At 50.5% G+C, this 17,525-nt stretch overlaps 6 protein-coding genes across 6 annotated transcripts; 3 read left to right on the top strand and 3 right to left on the bottom strand.

Moving 5' to 3' along the window:
• Positions 1-225: 225 nt before the first annotated feature.
• Positions 226-7,101, bottom strand: N7447_010222 (bifunctional carbamoylphosphate synthetase/aspartate transcarbamylase; the record flags this gene model as incomplete). Its single annotated transcript, XM_057234484.1, has 4 exons — positions 226-282; positions 335-3,268; positions 3,322-6,326; positions 6,402-7,101. The coding sequence occupies 4 exons, from the start codon at positions 7,099-7,101 to the stop codon at positions 226-228; spliced, it is 6,696 nt and encodes a 2,231-aa protein (XP_057081768.1).
• A 1,165-nt stretch (positions 7,102-8,266) lies between these two features.
• N7447_010221 (ion transporter) lies at positions 8,267-11,663 on the top strand (the record flags this gene model as incomplete). Its single annotated transcript, XM_057234483.1, has 4 exons — positions 8,267-8,516; positions 8,577-9,580; positions 9,643-11,203; positions 11,278-11,663. The coding sequence occupies 4 exons, from the start codon at positions 8,267-8,269 to the stop codon at positions 11,661-11,663; spliced, it is 3,201 nt and encodes a 1,066-aa protein (XP_057081767.1).
• Positions 11,664-12,199: 536 nt separating this feature from the next.
• N7447_010220 (uncharacterized protein) lies at positions 12,200-12,509 on the bottom strand (the record flags this gene model as incomplete). Its single annotated transcript, XM_057234482.1, has 2 exons — positions 12,200-12,419; positions 12,472-12,509. 2 exons carry the CDS (start codon positions 12,507-12,509, stop codon positions 12,200-12,202), a joined length of 258 nt encoding a protein of 85 aa, XP_057081766.1.
• A 415-nt stretch (positions 12,510-12,924) lies between these two features.
• N7447_010219 (uncharacterized protein) lies at positions 12,925-13,394 on the top strand (the record flags this gene model as incomplete). The annotated part of the gene is made up of 2 exons (XM_057234481.1): positions 12,925-13,225; positions 13,285-13,394. 2 exons carry the CDS (start codon positions 12,925-12,927, stop codon positions 13,392-13,394), a joined length of 411 nt encoding a protein of 136 aa, XP_057081765.1.
• Positions 13,395-14,532: 1,138 nt separating this feature from the next.
• Positions 14,533-16,704, top strand: N7447_010218 (uncharacterized protein; the record flags this gene model as incomplete). Its single annotated transcript, XM_057234480.1, has 1 exon — positions 14,533-16,704. The coding sequence occupies one exon, from the start codon at positions 14,533-14,535 to the stop codon at positions 16,702-16,704; it is 2,172 nt and encodes a 723-aa protein (XP_057081764.1).
• Positions 16,705-17,035: 331 nt separating this feature from the next.
• Positions 17,036-17,477, bottom strand: N7447_010217 (uncharacterized protein; the record flags this gene model as incomplete). Its single annotated transcript, XM_057234479.1, has 2 exons — positions 17,036-17,373; positions 17,435-17,477. 2 exons carry the CDS (start codon positions 17,475-17,477, stop codon positions 17,036-17,038), a joined length of 381 nt encoding a protein of 126 aa, XP_057081763.1.
• Between the last annotated feature and the right edge of the window lie 48 nt (positions 17,478-17,525).

Raw genomic sequence — 17,525 nt, 5'->3', positions numbered from 1 at the left:
ACACATGACACACACATGACACATAATATACATAAGAAATATAGATATACACACTGAACGTGACCGTCAAATGAAACGGAGATTCATCTAATCTATACAGCTGACTGGATCGCTGTTTACGGAGTATCAAAAACAAAACTTTTCAAACAGGAAAAACAAGGCGCGTGTGAACCCATGGAGGATTCCCCTTTCCCACATAATTATAATGGCAAAAGAGTTTTAAATTCACGGCGCCAAGACAAGAGCAAGGAGAGCCATGCGGCAGTAAAGGCCGTAGCGCATCTGTAACGTAGATTAGTATAGGGTTCAGGGAATTCAGGAATTCAAAACATACCTGGCGGAAGTAAGCAGCCCGCTGGTCGAAGTCAACTTCCTCGGCGATCTCGGCGTTGCGAGGGAGAGGGTGCATGACGACCATGTGTTCCTTGGCGTGCTTGAGCAAGGTGTTGTCAATGATGAAGGTGTTCTTGAGACGCTCGTACTCGGAGAGGTCGACAAAGCGCTCCTTCTGCACACGAGTGCAGTACAGGATGTCAGAGTTGGCGATAATCTCAGGAGTCAGCTCCTCAGACTCGAGGACCAACTGGCCGGAAGCGACAATCAGCTGGCGGACTTCCTCGGGGAGAGCGAGGGCCTTGGGGGCAACAAGCTGGATGCGGACATCGTAGAACTGGAGCAGCTTGATGAGGGAATGCACGGGGCGGCCGTACTTGAGGTCACCAGTGAAGGTGATAGTCAAGCCGGTGACAGTACCCAGCTCCTCGCGAATGGTGAACAGGTCCAGGAAAGCCTGGGTGGGGTGCTCAAGGGCGCCGTTGCCACCGTTGATGACGGGGACCTGGGAGTATTTGGCCGCGACCTCGGTGCTGCTCGCTTCGGGGTGACGCAGAACAACGGCATCGCTGTAGCATCCGAGAGTGCGGATGGTATCCTGGAGGGACTCACCCTTCTGGGTAGAAGAGTGCTCAGTGGCGATGGCGATGGTACGTCCACCGAGGCGCTGCATAGCGGCGTCGAACGAAGCCGAGGTGCGGGTGGAGGGCTCGTAGAAGAGGGTGGTCAAAACACGACCCTTCAGCAGGTCAAGGACACCGTGGCGCTGGACACCAAGACGCATCTCCTGGGCGACGGTGAACAGCAAGTGCAAGTCCGCGCGAGAGAACTGGTTCACAGACAAGATGTGCTTTCCACGGAAAGGAGAGCGGGAGAGCATATCGGCCAACGAGGGGGAGAGCTGCGTGGAGGCGGCGTAAAGGGGAGGACCAAGTTCGCTGATGGCCGGGACAGCGTTATCCATGGCCCGCAAGCGGCGGCCAGGAGTGCCAGAGACAGACACGTGTCTATCAAGGGAACTCTCCGGGCGAGTCATGGGGGTCATGGGTTTCTGCACAGGCGAAGTGGGGATGATGCGGTGACTGGACATGTCGGCACCCTTGACGGCATCCTTGGTGATCTCGCCATCGAGGCAAGAGGTCTTGCCCTGGAAAACAACACGCTGGACGGAGCCACGCATGGTCTTGCCATTGAACGGAGACCAGGCCTGGGGGTTCTGGAAAACGTAGGGGCGGTCAACCTCGACCTCAAGCGAGCTGTCGACCTGATCGTGTAGCTCGAAGATCTTCTTGGGGTTGTCGCAGAGACGAGCAGTGATGTCCTCAATGGTCAGGCGGCCCTCCGAGACAGCAGTGAACAGCAGAGGAATAGATTCAGCGATACCGGACTCGGGGGTGGCCTCCTTGCCAGCAAGCTGGAAGGGAATGCTGCCGATGGAGAAGACATCGATGGTGCTCATGTGCTCCCACAGAGCCTTCTGATCCTCAGCAGTGGGCAGGGAGGTGCAGGCCGGGAATTCCTCGCGGGAGAGGAAGAGGCAGTAGATAGAGACATCGCAGGTCACCTTCAGGCCCTTCTCCTTGCTCAGAGCAATAAGGCTAATATCCTCCTTGGAGGTAACACTCATAACGTGAATGTTACGGCTGTGCAGGCTGGCCAACAACAGAATCGAGGCAAGATCAGTGCTCTTGGCATCAGTGATCAGAGGCTTGCTTGAGGGCCAAGAGCTGAAGTGATTGGTGACAGTGGCCACTTTGTTGATGTTGCCCGACAGATGATTGAAGGGGACGAAGAGAGAGCCAACTTCACCAGCCATCTGGATGATCTGGTCCGAGTTGGTGGCGGTGGCAGCAACAGAGATGTTGAAGTCGCAGAGCGACTTGCCGTGAGCGTTCTGCTGAACAATCTTCAGATCGCGCGACTCGGTGACTGAGCTATCAACACCTACCGGCATCACACGGATCATGCTGAAACCGGCTCCAATCGAGGCCTTGCTGACAGTCTCGAAATCCTTGGAACCGGCGGAAACGAGGTTCGGGACGAATGCAGCAATGTTAACCAGACCGGGAAGGACCACGGTGCGGTGGCTGGTCTGGTAATCGGCAGGGATGATGCTCAGAGGGAAGTGGCGAGCAATGGCCTCGATCAGGATCTTCGCATTTTTGACGTTGGTGACTAGGGGAGTCTGGTAGTCAACAGCCATACGGCGAGTGCGGTAACCCTTAGACATGTAGTTCGCCGGACGGCGGAAGCGGTTGTTGGACGGCAAGTTGATGTATAGATCGATGAGATTGTTGGACAAGTGCTGAGTGAGAGAGTACTCAGACTTCATGTCCTCCTCCTCGTGATCCGGAAGATGCTCAAGGTACTTGACAGGCACGCCGTTCTCCTTGAGGAAATCAGCGGTACCAGCAGTGGCGAAGAGGTTGTAATCGAGATCGTGGAGCTTCTTGATGGAAGGCAGCATCTCAAGCTTCTCTTTGTAGGCACCAATGGAGAACAGGATGTTGCGGCGGGGAAGACGGAACCCGGTGGACAAGAGAGCCTTGAGGTAGGCCTCGTACTTGTCACGACCGAACGAAGCGACCTCACCAGTAGAGGCCATCTCGACACCCAGGACGGGGTCAGCGCCAGACAGACGAGAGAACGAGAACTGGGGAACCTTGACACCGACGTAGTCCTTGGGAACGGACACAGGGGGGTACTCCTGGAACGGAATTCCAATCATGGCCTTAGTTGCCATCTCGATCAGGTCAACACCCATGACCTTGGACACGAAGGGGAAAGACCGCGAGGCACGAACGTTGCACTCAATGACCTTGATGTCGTTATCCTTGGCAATGAACTGAATGTTGTAAGGACCAGTAACGTTTAGGGCATTACCGATCTTCCGGGTAGCCTCCTCAATGCGACGGACGGTCTCCGGGCTCAGATCCTGGGGGGCAAGATCAAAGTAGCGTCACCAGAGTGAACACCAGCATTTTCAACGTGCTCTGAGATGAAGTGGCCAACCATAACACCGTTACGGGCAACAGCGTCCATCTCAATCTCCTTGGCGTTCTCAATGTACTTGGTGATAACAACAGGATGCTCACGCGAGACGTCAACAGCCTGGTTCAAGTAGCTGGCCAGATCGTGCTCGGAATAGACAGTGTTCATAGCAGCACCAGAGAGCACGTATGAGGGACGGACCAGCACGGGGTAGCCGACCTTGTCACAGAAATCGCGGGCTTCATCAATGCTAGTCAGCTCCTTCCAGGCGGGCTGATCGACCTCGATACGATCCAACATGCGAGAGAACTTGTAACGGTTCTCAGCACCATCAATCATCTCGGGAGAGGTACCCAGGATGTTGACATTGAGGCGGTGCAGAGGCAGAGCGATGTTGTTGGGGGTCTGACCACCCATAGACATAATCACACCGCTGGAAGTCTCCAGCTGGTAGATGTCCAATACAGTCTCCAGGTTGATGTTCTCGAAGTAAAGGCGGTCAGCCTCATCGTAATCGGTACTAACAGTCTCCGGGTTGTAGTTGACCATGATGGTCTTGTGGCCCTGCTCGCGGAGCGTACGAATGGTACGCACGGAACACCAATCGAATTCGACCGAGGAACCGATACGGTAGACACCAGAGCCCAAAACCATAATACCCTTATCATCGAAAGACAGATCGTGCTGAGAAGCATTGTAGGTAAGGTAGAGGTAGTTGGTGAATGCTGGGAACTCGGCGGCGACGGTATCAATCTGCTTGACAATAGGAGTAATGCCAGCCTCCACACGCATGCGGCGCACAGCGAGCTCGTTGGAGTCCAAGAAGTTGGCGAGCTGGCGATCGCAGAAACCGAGCTGCTTGGCTTGGCGGATCATGGGGATAGGGACAGAGGTAGCGTTGAAGGCGGACATGGACTTGCCGAAGTCGCTGAGGCCCTTGAGGCGGCTGAGGAACCACTTGTCAATGTTGGTGAGCTTCCAGATGTCATCAACTGTGTAACCGGCGGCCATGGCGTTGGCAATGGCAAACAGACGCTGGTCAGAGGGAGTCTGGAGCTCGCCCTTGATGGACATGAGGGCATCAGATTCGTTGAAACCAAGGTTGTGGAAATCAACCATGCGAATAGCCTTCTGAATAGCTTCCTCGAAGGTCCGGCCAATGCTCATAACTTCACCGACACTCTTCATGGAAGAACCAAGCTGAGTAGACACACGAGTGAACTTCTTCAGATCCCAACGAGGGATCTTGACCACGCAGTAGTCAAGCGAGGGTTCGAAGCAGGCGCAAGTTGATTGGGTGACCGAGTTCTTAATCTCGTTGAGGGGGATACCAAGACCCAACTTGGCGGCAATGAAGGCAAGAGGGTATCCAGTAGCCTTGGAGGCCAGAGCAGAGGATCGAGACAGACGAGCGTTGACCTCGATAATGCAGTACTCCTTGGAGAAGGGGTTGAGGGCATACTGAATGTTACATTCACCGACAACGCCAAGATGACGAATGACGTTGACTGCGGTGGTTCGTAGCATGTTGTAGTCCTCGTCGGAGAGGGTCTGGGAAGGAGCCACGACAATGGAGTCACCGGTGTGAATACCAAGGGGATCGAAGTTCTCCATGTTGCAGACAGTGATGCAGTTATCCTGGGCATCACGAACAACCTCGTACTCAATCTCCTTCCAGCCCTTCATACTGCGCTCAATCAAAACCTGGGGGCTGACAGCCAGAGCCTTGGTGCAGAGCTCCTTCAGCTGATCCATGTTCTCCGCGAAACCACTGCCTAGACCACCAAGAGCATAGGCAGCACGAACGATGACAGGGAAACCGATGGCCTCGACAACACGCAGAGACTCCTCGATGGTGGAAGCAGAAGCAGACTTTGCGCACTTCTCGTTGATGGAATCCATGCTGCGAGCGAAGAGCTCACGATCCTCGGTAGTAATGATAGTATCAATAGGGGTGCCGAGAATCTTGACGCCGAGGGCTTCGAACTCATCCTTGAGTTGGATGCCGACCGACAAGGCAGTCTGGCCACCGAAAGTAACGTAGATGGCATCGGGACGCTCATGCTTGATGACCTTGCGGACAAAGTCGGCGTTGACGGGCAGGAAGTAAACTTTGTCAGCCAGACCCTTGGAGGTCTGAATGGTGGCAATGTTGGGGTTGATCAAAATGGTGTAGATGCCCTCTTCCTTCAAAGCCTTGATGGCTTGACTGCCAGAGTAATCGAACTCTCCAGCCTGACCGATGCTGAGACCACCGGATCCAAGAACCAGAACCTTCTTGACCGAGACTCTGGGAGCAGCCAGGACATTCTCGGCCTTGGTGCCACCGGGGAAAGAGACGGGCAGCTTAAGAGCCTCGGGGGAGGCAATGGTAGACTGGATTGTGTTGATGAACACATCAAACAGGTACTCCGTATCCCGGGGGCCGGGTGTGCTCTCGGGGTGGAATTGAACACTGAAGAAGGGGCGGCTGGTGTGACGAATACCCTCGTTACTACCGTCATTGGCGTTGACAAACAGCTCTTCCCATCCGTTCTGAAGGCTGCTGGAATCGACGGCATAACCGTGGTTTTGAGAGGTGATGTGGCACTTTCCAGAGATCATGCTTGTGCAGGGAATGTTGTGACCGCGGTTACCGAACTTCATCTTGGTAGTCTGGGCGCCGACAGCGCGAGCAATCAGCTGGTGACCCAGACAGATACCGAAGACGGGAGTACGGGCATCTTCAAACATCTTGGCCAGGTTCTTGGTGGTGACGGTCAGGGTCGCGGGATCACCAGGACCGTTCGACACGAAGAGACCGTCGAAATCCTTTCCAGCAAGGGTGGGGAAATCGTAGTCCCATGGCACAACCAGAACCTCAACACCGCGGGCAAGCAAGCAACGCAGCTGGTTATACTTCATACCAACATCCAAGCAGAGGACGCGGACTCCACGACCCGAGGGGTGCTTAAGAGCGACATCGGCGGGAGGTGTGAAGAGGCGAGGCTCGCGGATTGAGACTAAGAGAAAAAAAGAAAATGTCAGAAACCATGTCCTTGGTGTTTTTTACTGCATCGGCTTGGTAGATCACTCACCCTCAGCAACGAGGTTCTTTGTGTTCGGGTCCACCCATTCAGTCTCCTCAAAGTATGACTTCCAGTCGGCACCGGCGGTACCGGCAACCTCGGGGCTGGCGCCGGACTTTTGCAGTAGCATGCGACCCAGCATGCTACCGGTTTGACGAAGGTGCTTGGTCAAAGCACGAGTGTCGACACCGTGCATCGCCGGAATACCCTCGGACTTGAGCCAATCGCCCAGAGAGGACTTGGCCAAGAAGTGTGAGAAGTCCTCACCGGCGTAGGATGCCACCACCAGGGCCGCAATGTGAATCTGACTGGACTCGAAGTGCTTGGGCAAGTCCTTTAGGAGCTCACACATCTCATCATGTGAAGGGACACCGTAGTTACCCACGAGTGGGAAAGTGACGACCAGGATCTGGCCGCGGTATGAGGGATCGGTGATGGACTCGGGGTAACCGACCATACCAGTCTGGAAGACCAATTCACCCGAGACATTTTTTTCGGCGCCAAAGTTGTAACCCTGGTAGACAGTGCCATCTGCGAGTTCGAGGGCAACCAACCGGTCTGAGCCACCCCGAACTGGGATGCAGGCTGGCTTAATCACTCCATTGACAGGGGCAATGTTAGGCAGGATCTCTGGGTAACCAACTGCACCACCTTGGTGTGGACTGGTAGGCAGGACTGGCTCCTCAAGGAGATTGGCACGCTGAGACATCGCAATTGGGATATGTGAGGGAACAAGTCCTCTCGAGGGACGATCTAGTGCGAGTAGGTAACTCTAGTTCATCTGCGGGATTGGGGGTTTGGGAGATAGAAAGAACGAAACGCAGAAAGGTGTATATAAAAAGAAAATGAAAATGAAAATTGTTGCTGCAACCAGCTGGTGGAGGAGGAAGAGAGGGAAAGAAGTTCGGCAGAAAATATTTTCATGCAAAAAGCTTTTTCGGGTCCCCACTTTTCTTCTGCTTTCGGTCAATCGGTTTCACCGCAGAGATTTTCCGATTCCTCCACCATATCAGACTAATATTATGCTATTGTATTATTCATTGTCATTAAATTTGGTTTTTAAAGGTCAATTGATCAGTTTGAGGATTCTTGATCGTTCAAATGTCGATATCAAATCCCAACTTCCTCTCTTTACCATGCAGGGTATTACTGCATATGATGCAACGCACGGGCAGTGGGCCGATAACGGGATCTGATATATTGCTGTGGTCCGGTCCTGGGGATATATATAGTATGGAGTATCCCATGTTATATACGGGGTACGATATATATACATACACAATACATATAGGTTATAAGATATCTATCCCATCTCAAAGATGTTTAGTACAATGATCTTTTTTTCATGTTGCACGTGTGGGAAATCTTTCTGACCTATCGAGTGCTATATGTATGTACATCGTACATATATATGTAGGAATTCTATAAGTACACATTCTCTACATATTGTTGAGGATTATAGTATAACTTTGAAGTTGATACGATAATAGTTTAAGGATTCAATGATCTAAAGATCTAGAAAGGTCAAGAATATCAAGATCGAATATACTTGCCTATATGTAGGTAGTAACTAAATAAATAACCTTATGTAACTAAGGCCAGGGGGTGAAAGTACAATGACGTGGGGGTTTGATCGTAGTGGGAGCTTAGATTTTCCCCCCAACGTATGAGATCTTTTGGACTAAATTAATCGCGCTTGGACTTTTTGAAACCTTGAACTTCTTCCTCTTTTACTTGCCTGTTATTTGCTCTGCTATTGCGATCTTTTCCCTTTTTGATTTTCTCGCGTTCGCGTTGGACTTAGCAATGCTCTAACGGTTGACCTCCCAACCAACCCTCGGTGATGCCGAATTAGATTCCGAAATTTCCTCGCCATGTTCGCCTCGCTGCTTCGTCCAAAACTTCGGCGTGGGCAGACCGAGCAGTCCCCATTCTCGACCCCCTCCCCGTGGACTCGCGCGCGCAACCCGCGACGCGTCTCCCGAGCCGACGAAAGCAGCGATGATGCCCCAGAGCTTCAAGAAATCGATGAAGAGGACATGGATCAGGACTGGGAGGAAGAGGAAGAGGACGGACCACTGGAATCTACACCTCTACTGCCCATGTTCTCTGCGTCGCATTTAGGTACGAAGAGAATCTCTAGGGTACGATGTATACGGTGGACAATTGACCAACGGTGATTAGATGCACTGCCTGTTTACAACATAACCCACGCCATCCGGCCCTTGATCGCCTCCCGTTGCGAAACCACCCTCACATGGGACCAATTACGCTCGCCGCAGGTCTCCCAGTTCTTGATCAAGCCGATCCTGCAGAAGATCATGTCGGCCCACTTTTCGCGCGCGACTCTCTATGCATTGATGGCCAATTGTCTGCAATTCGAGAGAGAAATACACCTAAGTCCCGGAAATAGCGGGGCAAATCAAACACGGGCAATGGTCAGTGAACTGTTAGCGATAAAATTATTGCGGGAATACTCGACCCGAGAATTGATCGATGCACTGTCCTACGAGTTCTATCCACTCCAGGGCCAGGATCAATCCACAGTACTAGGCGCGGGCCCCCAGCGGAAACGGGTGGTTGCTGCTCGTGTTTCATGTTTGGAGGTCGCTATTCGCTCGCAGGCCAAGCGGTTCTTGGCCCATCCGGTCGTGGTACAACAATTGGAGGCTATCTGGGCGGGGACGGTTGTCTTCCACTCTGCCGCCGACAATCTCCATCGTCCTGTGGACGCGAGCCAAGGTAGTAGAAACCTGGATTATGGGACGGCAATGGATCCCAATTGGAATATTGCGACCGACTCGAGCAACAAGACACTTCGGCGCTCAGTGACAATCTACAACCCCCGGGACGCATCTCTGTTCAAATTATCACGGCTGAGGGTGCCGCGCTATCGACAATTTCTTTCAACTCTATCATTTGCAGTACTCTTGGGACTGTTCCTGGCTGTTCTGGAACAGCGCAGCCGCAGGATCACATCCCTTGAGATTGTATTTTGGTTTTGGAGTGCCGGATTCATGCTTGATGAAGTTGTTGGGTTCAATGAGCAAGGCTTCAGTCTTTATCTAATGAGCTTTTGGAATCTATTCGACGTCGGGATTCTGCTATTGCTTTTCGCATACTATTGCCTGAGGATATACGGTACATTTCTGACCTACCCTAGAAGTCAGTTCATCGCCGACCAAGCAGTAAGTTTCGCCATCTTTACAAATGTGCTTTTATTTGCGATAATATGCTAATTCATTTTCAGTTCGATGTTCTCACCGCCACAGCTCCCTTGCTATTTCCGAGACTGTTTTCCATATTGGATCATTATCGGTACTTCTCCCAACTGCTCATTGCTTTCCGGATAATGGCATCAGATCTGATCGCCGTCTTCGTACTCATCGTCATTTCTTGCTCTGGCTTTTTTGTCGCTTTCTTGAATTTTGGAGACAACAAATCCCCCAAAGTGGTGGCTTATGGTTTGTTCCAGATGCTGATGGGATTTACGCCAACAGCATGGGCAATGTGGGATGAATACAACTTTTTAGGAAAAACGATCCTGACGGTCTTCCTATTCATCTGTCATTTTGTCGTCGTCACTATCTTGATCACTGTTCTGACCAATTCCTTTATGAGAATTGTCCAGAACGCAAATCAAGAACATCAATTCTTGTTCGCTGTCAATACTATTTCGATGGTCAAGTCTGATGCCTTATTCTCCTATGTGGCACCGACAAACGTCATTGCTTGGCTAGTGACACCATTCCGATACCTGATGCCATTCCGTGAATACATTCGGCTCAACCGGACCATTATAAAGATAACCCACTTACCCATACTGTTCACAATTTGCCTCTATGAGAAGACAATCCTCAGTTCTCGAGTCGTTCGGCCGATAGATTTAATTGAATCTATGTCGCCGAATGACATCCCAGCTCAGCCCAGTCGATTCCGTGGTTTCAGCACCAGGGCATCTGTTTTTAGGCGAGAGCCCTCTGTGGCAACATACCAGAAGGATCGAGCGTTGGAGGAGGTGTTTCGACGCCCATACAGTGATGGCAGAGTCCGAGGGCCACCGAGCACTGTGCATGAACGCCAGACCAATAACGTCATCAAAGACTGGATGCAGGAGATTGGCTCTGGGCCAGCCAATGGACCCGAAGATGGGGATTCGCTAGTTGTGGACCAACATGAGATGCACCCGAAACGACCCAAATTTCCATTTCGGGCTAGACTGGCCAACCAACCTCGAAATTTCACGGAAACGACCCGATCAGTTGCTTCGAATCCTGAGGACCGAACAAGCTGCGTTGCAAGCCCAGTCATTCGGCCTCGGCGCACAAGACCATCTGTCTCGCCCACTCAGAAACGACAACTTTCCCATCATACAGACATGGAGGGCGATGATGAACTTACCAGCAACGATGGTGACTCGAATGATGACAAAAACTTGGCCCCGGGGTCCTTGGGCAAGGCATCATCTAACTCGGTTGGAGGCGCAGAGAAGCCGTCGCCCAAGTTCTATAGCTCTCGTCCATCTACGGCAAGAATTATCTCGCGTCGCAACAGCCCTACACGTCGTGTCAGACATACGCGGAATGCTTCCGGGGTCACCATGCTGTACAATCCCGTTGGATCTCCGAACGAAGAGACGGAAGGCCGGGACACACCTCCACGGCCAGATACCGATTCGTCCGATGGAGAATCACGTCCTGCCATCTCTACCTCGGTAGACCATGGTACCATGAAGCGTCATATCCTAGACGCACCTCGTCCTCGGAATCCTTCGATTGGACTAAACCATATGTCTGTTCCCGAGATGGACAGTATCTACCTATCTGACCGGCCCCCGGGACACGGCCTCGATCAACCCTTCTCTTCGATCTGGGATCTGATCTAGGCGATAACAGGGCCGTGGCGGGTGGCTTCGCCGGTGCCCTTCCGTCAAGTTTCCAGACCCAACTAGGGTTTGCCCCACCCGTTCTTCGTCGTGAAGCCCCAACCCAAACCAAAGACATGCTTAGCAAATTGGTTCTAGCTCGCATGAATAACATCGAAGAAGGATTCCGTGAGGTAATCAAAGAAGTCAAAGATCTCCGCCGCAGCGAGTCGAGTCGCAGTCCAAGTCGACCCGATGAGTCCCGAGGGGCTACACGTGAGAAAAAGAAGCGTGACAAGAAAGACTCGAAGAAGAAAAGTGCTAATTCCCCCGGAAGCCGAGCTGGCAGTGGTGGAAGCCCATTCAAAGGAGATGGGCCCGGCGGTGATACCCGGCCATCTACATAACTGTTCATTGCATCTACACTTTGGTGGTAACACCATGTAAAACAATTCCTGTAAATTGATTGGGTGGTTTTTTTGCTTTCCGGATATCTGCTTTTGATCTGGCGCGTTGGCTTTTTTTGTTTTGCGGATACCAGATACCATCTCATTCGGGGTACATAACGGCTTCAAGGTTCAATGTTCATCGGTCCACACATGAGTACATGACATGTTCATATTCCAAGCCTTCTATTCAACTTATTACCTAAAAGCTGCTCAAGCGAGTAGGGCCGTAGGGTAGCTTTATCTAATTCAGGTAGGCTGTGCTATATACTGCCGATCATCTGTTCTGGTCTTCGCCATTCCAGGGCATAGTCATATGGATGGAGTTTTGGTGCTCTTATACTCTTTTTATTGAATGATAGTAAATAGAAAACAGAACCTGAAAAAAGAGACGCGGAGAACGCCCTACAGATGATACCAAGCGAGTAACAATTGTTCATATAAATCAATTGCCATATTTCTTGATTTAGCCCATGCTCTCAAGACAGCATTTCCCCTTAGATGGCTCCTCCTCTGGGTACTTGAGATCCCTTACGGGGAGCCCTGGCAATGTGCCCATATGTCTCGCCTTGATTGGTTTGATCAGAGTCACCACCCCGGTACGCCGCTACCTCTTCCTTGGTGATTATTTTGCCTTGCTGGGGAGCGAGGAAGCGAAACATCAGCATTGTCCCACTGATGACCCCAAAGACGCTTAGTAGGGCGATGTTGCGAGATCTTATTTTTGTGTCAATACAGACCGACATCTACTCACAGGGCCAATACTGACTTCATGGATTTCCGACTTTGGTGAACGGCTACTGCCATGATAGCCACGATGGGGTTGTGGATGGGGTTATGACAATGCAAGCTCTCTTATGTTTTGGATAATTTTTTTCTTTACTAAGCCCTGTACTAGGAACCCTGGATATATTCTATATATATTCTATACTATAGATGATAGATGATAGATGATAGATAGATACATTATAGAGGCTGAAAACGAGATTCCCCAGGAAGTAAACCAAAACCAGATTCCCAAAGTCAAAGAAAGAGCTACTCTTCTGATCTCGTACTTTTGGCTAAATCAAATGACGCATGGCATCTGAAACCTATGTAGTCATTGTGGTTCGTCAGTATGCTTGGCCCCCAGTTAGGCAAGTGCCCCGGCACAGCCTCGGAACATTATCTTTATATAGTGTCAGATAATCCCATCTTATTTACTCTGTATTATTTTCACACCATGGAAAAGAAAATATCACTACCGACAGGTCTCACGACCCTCCCGCCGCCCAATGCGCCCGCCGAACAAGTCCGCACCTATATCACCCAACTCCTCGTCAACAGATACGACGTCCCCGTCGATGTCGCCGAGACACATGCCAGTAAATGGGAAATTGGCCGGTTCTCACAACTCACGCCAGCCTCTCGAGAGACTCTACAGCGTATCTTCGGGGACAATGTCGGTCTGTGTATTTTCAGTACGCTCCAGGAGGATCTAACCGAGTTCATGAATAAGAGGCCATCGGCAATTATCAGCGGTTGTATGTTTCGATTCTCTTCCGTTCCTGAATGATTAGCTTGAGTTGACGTCTATTTGCAGATGTCGCCGCTGCCTCTTCCTTGGCTCTAGCGTCCGTCGTATTACTGTTTTTCTTACCGGAATTAGGATTGCAGTCTATGCAAGGTAACTTTCGGATCCTCTTTGGGTAGTTTCGAAGTGACTCATTTCTCTCTATAGCAGATCGGAACATGTGGGCTGCATCCCCAGTCTGGTGGTTCTTGTTTGCTGTTTCTTGGGGGGTTTATGCCACTAAACACCCATTCAATGAGGTCACGATCATACTGTCTTTCATTGGAGGATTTGCTGCGATCGTGATGGGAATTGCACTTTTACTTGGATAAAAAGATATCAGTATAGATGCGAAATTAAGCTTGCCATTATATTTAGATAACGAACATCTTGCCCAGGTGGTTTGAGAGAAATCTTAAGAAACTCTCAATATTCAGTAAGGCACCAAGGCATAACTAAGCAAGTTACTGCCTCAGGCCAAAGTCGTGATTCAACCCACCAATGAAGGTGCCTCTGATCCCCTCTTAAGAAGGTGAAGAGCATACATTTTACACCTTTCCCATTGTATTCTCACTATATTCTATGTTTGGCATATATAGATATGTGACATCTAAAAAAGTCCAAAAACACAGGTATAGACTATCCTTGTTTATACATGTACATGTACCTATGTACATGTACCTAATAGGCAGCAGAGCCTCATCCCCCATTTCCCCCACAATCAGTTGTCCCTTCTCTGTGATCAGTATTCTTTCCTCTTGACTTAAATAATACTCTCTAGCTATATACCTTGTCTCATCTTCTCTTAACCTCTTGTACTCTTCCTGTTGACTTGAATCTTACTCTCTACACATCTAGCCTCATCTCACCTTCTCTTCGTGACATCTTCAAGCTCTGTCCAAAATGGAGCCATCTCATCCTTCAGGTTGCACACCTCGGGGAGTAATCGAAAATCTTCTACTCTTACAGCGAAATCAGCAACAGGAACCGAATAGTGACACTGCGGGCGAATCTGACATCTCAAACCCTACAGACAACCCCGATACCCCCGCAGTGCTCCTAGCAAGCCCCCCGGATTCTCGTTCACCTTCCAGCCTTACACCAATGCCACTTCTACTTCTTCTCCACGGTGCAGATACTCTGGTGTTCATTGACCCTTCTCCGGAGACAATCCCATCTAAGATGCCTATTTCCGCACAGACAATTCCCCATCGCATCCACAGTGAGAAATTGTTAGCCACAGGTTCGGCGTACTTCAAACGTCTGTTCACTCCAAAAATGCAGAACCGGGTCCAAAAGCGACGCGGCTTGACTGGCAAGCTTCCAGATGGAATTCAATACGTGTTGGACCTTACACCCCCAACCGTGGACGAAGATGCAGTCATCTTCTTGACCGAGCTCTCGTGCCCTATGAGTATCAGAACATGGGCCTCAAAACAAGATATATGGAGGCTGCCGTGGCAGTGCGTTGGGGGACAGGATGAATTAGAACCCATCGAGCAGCTTGCACAATCCCCCAGATCACCCGAGTCCCCACCCGATACCGATGCCGACCATCTTAAAGCCTCATCTGAATCACAGGACCAATCTCTAGTATTGCAGCCTGAAATAGTGAAGCAGAAGCGCTTGCCCGTGGAATACTCGGCCTCACGTCATCGTGAAGGCATTGAGCATATTCTCCACGTTCTAGAAGGACTAAACCCTAAAATAGACACTCCTTGCAAGCTGTGGACTTTTTTTGCGCTCGCCAAAATATTCGACGTGGCTACGGTGCCGGCCATCTGCGACCACATCATCTCGTGGTTCTACCAGCTCAACAACATCCGATTCATTGAACTTCATCCTGAGGTATCATATCGAGTGGCATGTGGTATCAAATCTCTCTGCCTCTGCCGAGATGCTTTTGTTGAAATGGTTGGGGACGAAGCCCTGCTGTACCTGATTCGGGCCACAGGTTTCAAACCAACCGGACCAATGGAAAGCTTGGTGCGGAGCCGGATTTCTGAAGCTCTAGACGACGCAGAGGTGCAGCGTATTGAATACGCTAGCAAGAGTTTTGGTGACTACGTTATTCGGTGTTTCTTACACTTGACCGGGAGTGAAATGCCCTGGTTAGCACACATCGTTGAGTTCCAGAAGCTCACCCGCCATCTTCAACTTTATCCCGCAGATCAAGAAACCGTAAATCAACTAGTCGTGACGCTGAAGGAACTCATCCGTGACCGTATTTACGGTGTTTTGGTTAAGACAAAAGACACAAATCGCTCATTCCATGTGGCTCCGAACTTGTCAAGATCCGAAGACCCATACCATCGATGGGGCACAGACAAAGGATTTATCCTTCAGCGATTAATTGGGAAAAAGTTCTGGGATGCGCTGGTGTGGCTGGATCTCAGTCAGGATGAAGCACTTCGTAAGGAGTCTCATTCTTCGATTGCAGAAATCGGGAGTGGCTCGCTGGCCTTTGGTGGTGAAACCGCAGCAAGGATTCGCCATGTGTCGCGTGGGGAAGTCCGCCAGATGACCTATGCATTCAACCAAGCAGTTAGAGCAAGATCTAAGGCTCGCAAGGAGGAAGAGACTCTGGCTGCGCGACATGCGGGAGGGCACGTTGTGATGGAGATGACCATTAACGTCCGGCAGTCACAATCTGGCAACGAGGTTGATAGCACCTCTAACAACGGCTCTTTCCTCAATCCCGCTCCTGCTCCCACCCCTCGCCCATCTCTTCCGCCTGTATCTTCACTGCCACCAAAGACGGACATTTCAGCAGAAATGTTCCAAGAAAAGACATTCAAGAATGAGGTTGAAACTTTCCTGAGGCGATACGCACTAGAGATGTTGCAGGAACCTGGTCCAGCCACCATACGACACGAACTCACAGATACCCTGACCTGCCTCAAATACAATGAATTCCAATACCTACCTCTATGGGCGGGCGGCAATGACGATGAAACGGGTGGTGTTTTCACCGACTTGATCATTCCGGCCATGGAGGTCGGTGGATTCTCAGGTCCCGGGCCCGCTGTGCACACTGGCAGTGTCGTCTCGATCAGTGATTCGCTCTGCGAGATCAAGCCTAGTGACACCCAGAGCACCATTTATGGTGCATCTCACAATGCCACTCACAGTCACGCCTCGGATATCATGTCCGTGGACTCTACCGACTATTCCCAGTTTGGGCTCAAACACGAGAATACTGAGAGCCACGATGGAGCGCAGTGGGACACTTGCATGCATGTAACCGAGCAGGATGATGGGACTTCATCACTGGGTTTTGACCTGACTACCGACGAGGAATCTGAAACACGGAGCAATGGCACAATTACCATGGATATGGTATCCCCTGAGCCTTCCTGCACTGGTAGCTTCGAGGATGTCGACATGGACAAGGAGAACGAAGGTAATTATACTGAGTTCGAATTAGTTGATGTCCACAAGTATCTTTGAAATATCCTGTTGATATTCTTTTCTTTTCGACTGAAATTAGATAGGCAGAATGTTTGCACGAGAAAGGCATCGCTCAAAATGGAATCCAAGTTACTTCTCTTGCATTTGCACGAAATGTCTAGGTGCAAAGGTGCTAGGTTGTAAGCATCCCTATAGTAGATCTTTCTACATATGTTTCCCTATCCTTCCACCCCTGCATCATTTCATTCTCCAGTTAGTCCTCCTTAGGGCCTTTTCTCCCAAGACCCTTAGCCTCTTCTAGGTGGCATTGATATCTGATTGTGGAGGACAGTTTACTCATAAATATAAGTGTTTCCACGTGTGTCTCGGCTCACCTCCCCTGCCTCCTGTGTGACCACATCATGTTGCGCATGTTTGCCTGTGTAGGGGGATGGTACTCGCTGAGCTTCGCATCTCTAACCGCCAGCACTTGCTCTAAAAGTTTCGCGGCCTCCTGCCATTGGTTCCGCTGCCAATAAGTTGACACAAGTTTGTTCATGCTTTCTACAGTTGATGGGTGCTCTGGCCCCAGAGTCCTCCTATTGTTCACCATTCCTTGGAGTTTCTTGGCCACCTGCACTTGAGTTGCTGGCCGATTCTGCACCTCCGGAACTTCGAGCTTGTTATCTGATTTAAAACCCTCACCCAAAGCTGGCCCTTCCTCTATCACTGAAGATCTTTGATTTGTTGATATAGATGGCAATGATGTTCTCCTTTCATCGTCAATCACCTCGCTCGAGACGCTCGAAACGAACAAGATGAACGGGGTTCATGGCACCGTGCACAAATTGCCTAAAGCTACTAGCGATGGAATCTCAAGT

Source organism: Penicillium robsamsonii (assembly GCF_028829455.1).
Source record: "Penicillium robsamsonii strain IBT 29466 chromosome Unknown utg000006l_segment0_segment0, whole genome shotgun sequence".
Lineage (NCBI taxonomy): Eukaryota > Fungi > Ascomycota > Eurotiomycetes > Eurotiales > Aspergillaceae > Penicillium > Penicillium robsamsonii.
Note: the sequence above shows the minus strand (reverse complement) of the source record. Positions and strands in the feature narration are given on the sequence as shown.